The sequence below is a fragment of the Merops nubicus genome, unplaced genomic scaffold (genome assembly GCF_000691845.1).
Source record: "Merops nubicus isolate BGI_N331 unplaced genomic scaffold, ASM69184v1 scaffold10075, whole genome shotgun sequence".
In the NCBI taxonomy this organism is placed as follows: domain Eukaryota; kingdom Metazoa; phylum Chordata; class Aves; order Coraciiformes; family Meropidae; genus Merops; species Merops nubicus.
Genome location: NW_008608952.1, coordinates 21,981 through 26,922, shown reverse-complemented (window position 1 = coordinate 26,922; position 4,942 = coordinate 21,981). Strand labels below are relative to the sequence as shown.

The following is a 4,942-nucleotide window of genomic DNA, read 5'->3' as shown; positions in this document are numbered from 1 at the left end:
CTAGCTTTGTGATTTGTGCTTGTTTTTGTGCTTCCAGCATCTGACAACAAGACACCCCAAGACACTGAACTCGATATATAAACAAAATTTACTTCGTCACAACTAAACAAATAATTGATAGCAGCCCCAAATACTTCTGCTATTTTATTAAAAATAATCTCAACAAAATACCCTCAGGCCTATATTATCATAAGATTTAGCTGGATAAAGTCTTGAAATGTCTAGTCAATCAACCTGTTACAATGCATTTGACTGAACATCCCATCCAAAATTCAGGCCATCTTAACAGATCTTGGGGTTTGGTTTTTTTTTTTTTTCAGGTTGTAAAAAAAAAGCAGCGTACAAGAATGGTGGAATTTTTCATTGATGTAGCAAGAGAATGCTTCAATATTGGAAACTTCAACTCAATGATGGCTATTATCTGTGAGTATCCTTAACATAGATGGCAAAAGGCACTCCATTTTACAACCTGACTGAAAGACTGTGCTCAAACTTGTCCTAACTGGGCTGACCACAGCAGAATGCACACTTTTACAGGGGCTTTACCTACCAGTGACAGATTAACCTGTCAGTGGCTGAGTTAGCTACAAGTTTCATTTGTTGAGCTGAACTGCCTTCAATGTGTGGTGCTGATACAGAGCCCTATATTTTTTTCAACTCAGCTGTTTCTTTCTTTGTCTGTTCTCTCCATTCAGCTGGCATGAACTTGAGTCCTGTAGCACGGCTAAAGAAAACTTGGTCCAAGGTCAAAACAGCCAAATTTGATGTTCTAGAGGTATGTATGAAGTATAGGCTTTATACAGAAATATACCAAATAGTTTCATCAAAAACCCTGTTGTGGAATTAGTAAATCAGAGAGATAGCCAAGGCACCTCTGTCAGTGGTCACCAGTATATAAATGTTATTGAGAGTATTCCTAAATTTCTAACTCCCTACTTGCCAGTAAAAAAAAAGTGAATGCAAGTTTTCTTTAGGTTACTTCTTCCTACCATATTTTTTTCCAATTTAACATCAAGGTAATTTTCATTCAAGTGAAAGCCATTTTGCTAGCCTTAAAACTACTTCAGAGTACTCCATCTCATGGAAATCTGAATGAAAACAAAACTTAAGTGAAATCTGCATCAGAAAGACTGGTGAGTTAGAATTTTGTGCTCCAGTAGTCATTTATCATTTCCTTCCAGTCTTCCATTAAGGACTGAAGCAAAGCATAGATGTAAAGCCAGTACAGAACCTTCCTCTCAAACAAGATAGACGTTAGAGCAACCTGAATTGCACACCTGATCAGTATAAGGTACTTGATCTTTAAAGTTTAAAAAGGAGCCCACCATATTCATAAAGAATTGAACTCTCTGATGCTTAGATCAAAATTTTTAATTTTTAGAAACCATGTATTGACTGTCTTTTTACCCCCATAAAAACAGCATCACATGGATCCATCCAGCAACTTTTGTAATTACCGCACAGCCCTGCAAGGAGCAGCACAGAGATCTCAGACTGCCAACAGCAATCGAGAGAAAATAGTCATCCCAGTCTTCAACTTGTTTATTAAAGACATCTACTTTCTGCACAAAATACACGCAAACCGCTTGCCCAATGGGCAGATAAACTTCAAGGTAGGACTTTGCTATTAAAGAAACTGTAACACTAGTTAAATATTGTACGTAAAAAACATTTGCCACTTTTAAACTCCTACCTCATTGCATTACCAATTCCTTCAGCTTTGCTGTGATCTGGACAAGGCAATATCATTATCTACTGGAAATTACTTCACCAAGCCTCTGTGAAAGCTAGTGCTTCCAGTTGCCATGTTTATCTTACACATCTAATGGATCCATAATTGCATGTACAGAAGAGAATCCATAAAACTCTTGAAATGCAATTCCTTTCAGTTAAAAGATTAGTTTTAAATTTACTGAGATAGAGATTATTTTTTGTTACTTTTACATAAATGAGAGAGATGCACTGGAAAACATAAAATTCACATAAACAGATTGGAATAATATTAATTTGTTACCAAAAGCAGTGCGTCAGAAGACTGAGGAGAAAACAAGAATTTCAGAAGCCAAACCCCCAGAAATAGAAATTATTGAAGCAATACATAAATAGTGTCATGATAGATAATTGGAAAGAGAAGCTTCTTGAAATTAAGAAACCTAAGAATTTTAGTGTACCACTTACAATGGCAGACAAATTTGCCACTCCTCAGCTCTGTACCCTGCCTTATGTTCAAAATAGACTGAGGGGAAGCAGGGCAGTAAAGAGTGGAAAGTAAGTTTTTGTGGCAGCAAGACATCACATCAAATTGTAACAGGAAACTTCCCCCTGAATTGTAAGCATTAGCTGATGTAACATCATCAGGTTAGCTACCTATAAACACTACACGTAACTAGCAAATGGTATTTATCAGGTTTTCAAGAAACTTTCTACAGGTTCTGGATTCTCTCTCCCTGACTAATAAACATACATGTCCAAAAGACCACAGCTTGTCAAAAATCAAAAGTTTTTTTGCCATTATTAAGCCTGGGTGAGGGGAGGGAGGCATGCAGATTATACAGGACAAATCTTAAGTAATTCTGTATTTCTTAAAATCCTAGGAAGAAAAATGTATCTATAGTTGCTATTGGTTATTTTGATTATTTCTTGAATTTAAATGCACTTTATGAAAATATCAGTTATGTCACAGTATACATTTCCTAGCTTCAACTTACACGTAAAGTAACTAAAAAACATTTACTGACCCACTTCCTCTCCAGCAAGAGTGGAACTCTTAGAGATACACCAGAGAAAAGAAGTCAGTAGCACTTCATTGTATATGAAAAGGTTTATGATTAAAAGAACTGAACGGAGAAGCCCAGGCAGTTAGCAGGGATATGCTGTTCTAAACTTGAGAGGCTAACAACAGATGAGGAACTAGGAGCAAGGTGGGGAGGTGAAGATAGCAATGAGAAGAAAGGATAACAAGGAAGTAGACTGAATATGGGATAATAAGAGAAGCATTAATAAGAGCAAGACTGAGAGGCTCTGAAACAAAAGAACTAATACTTGAAAGAAAACAAATATGATTTTAATAATATTTTTTTAATTGTCTCATGCAGAAATTCTGGGAAATTTCAAGACAGATTCATGATTTCCTGACATGGAAGCAGGTCGAGTGCCCTTTTGAAAAAGACAAGAAGATCCAGAGCTATCTACTCACAGCACCCATTTATAGTGAAGAAGGTAAAATCCTTTATTGAACATTATAGTGAGCCTTCCTACTTTTTGAAATGCAGACAGAATGTCTATGAAGCAAAAGTGACATAAAAAAAAAAATTGATAAGTATTATCACTTCCATATCAGCTTCTGATGCGAATAAGCTTCATTATGAAGTCTGCTAAGTTACACATTATATTGTAATTTTTGAATTTTATTTTCAGTTAAAGAACCCATGTATCTGACTGTTCTTATTTTATTTACTAGCTCTATTCATTGCATCCTTTGAAAGTGAAGGTCCAGAGAACCACATGGAAAAAGACAGCTGGAAAACACTCAGGTATAAAGCTCCCTCAGAACGTTAGTATTTTTGCAGATGTACACAGGCACATAATCATCAGCTTCCTCCCTCCTATTTGCATACCCATCTTAAGACCATTTTGGCCCAATTATAATTTTTTTTCCCCTTACAAAATTCAAATCTTAAAAAAAAAAATAAATCAGTAGGGCTTGGATTTTGATACTGCCTCTCCAGACAGATCAGTTCAGCCTGCAAGATGACTGCTGGGCCTATGAAAGAGAAGATGCTTTATTTAGTTTACCAAATAACATAAAAGAATCTGTTTGTAGCAGTTTTCAGACATGCTTTTCTCAGGGGAACAAATACATAGAGATATTAAGAAGGTGCCATCATTTCTACACACAATTTTACAAAAGGATGAAATTTATGGGACTAATTTTCAGCATACTCTTAAGGGAGAAAGTCTCATACTCCTCCCTGTGAGAAGCTGGAGCACCTCTTCCATGTACATGATGAGATCAGTTAATTTAGATATTTCTTTTAATACTGATGCCAAACCAGAAAGACCGATTCAGACCTTTATAAGTTACATTAAACATTTAGATTTGAAATGTCTGTACCACCTAAAGAGTGAAGAAGCTTCTATGTCCTGAGCTGCAGCTGAGCTACAGTACAACTGTATTGTCCTACGTGAGACACCTTCTCCCAGAAATCCCAATGTTTCCTAGGAAGTCCATATAAGCTTCTCACTTACGACACCCATGCAATGTACCTTGTATTTAAAGTCAACATCTTTACTGAAAGTCATAGATGTGTTCCAGTTTATAGCAGTTGAAAAGCTATCCCTTGAAGAGAGGCTTCCAGCTAATGCTACAAGATGGATCTATTGCCAACCTTTATCAAAACCATAGATCTTTTTGTTGTGATAGAAAAGATATTTTTTTATTCTTGCTTCTAGGACAACTCTGCTGAATAGAGCCTGAGATTTTTGAATGTGATCTGCAGAGTCTGAAGCACAGCAAATGAACATGTTTTTACAACCTGAAAGTCTTGGACTGAGTTAAGAAAGACCTCACTGGCTGAGGTCTGTTTTGTATATACAGCAACTTTTATGAAATAGAATGTGGTAAATATTTCACATGTCAACTTTAAGGCACTTAAGTGAAAGTTTTTGGTTTGGTTTTTTTTTTTTATTTTCAACATAAAAGGGCAGGGCCCTGTTCTCAGAGATGAAATGTATTATGGGAGATGGTATCCCTGCGAGATCTTATTCTGCCAGCATCCAAATTTTTATTTTTTGTTACTTCCACCAAAACTAAAATTAAACCACATATCCCAACTAAAGCCAGTGTTCAGGTTGAATAGTCCATTGGACCAGTATCCTACAGAACACTCAACACGTCTGTCTAGCCTTGAAGTGAATTCTCCTTCAAATCAGCAATGCCACT

General features: G+C 36.2%; 1 protein-coding gene across 1 annotated transcript; it reads left to right on the top strand.

Annotated features, from left to right (window-relative positions):
- The first annotated feature begins 319 nt into the window (after positions 1–319).
- LOC103773080 (ras-GEF domain-containing family member 1A) lies at positions 320–4,672 on the top strand. Its single transcript, XM_008940434.1, has 6 exons — positions 320–423; positions 696–775; positions 1,422–1,613; positions 3,096–3,219; positions 3,461–3,533; positions 4,453–4,672. Exons 1-6 carry the CDS (start codon positions 348–350, stop codon positions 4,475–4,477), a joined length of 570 nt encoding a protein of 189 aa, XP_008938682.1. The 5' UTR covers positions 320–347; the 3' UTR covers positions 4,478–4,672.
- The last annotated feature ends 270 nt before the right edge of the window (positions 4,673–4,942 follow it).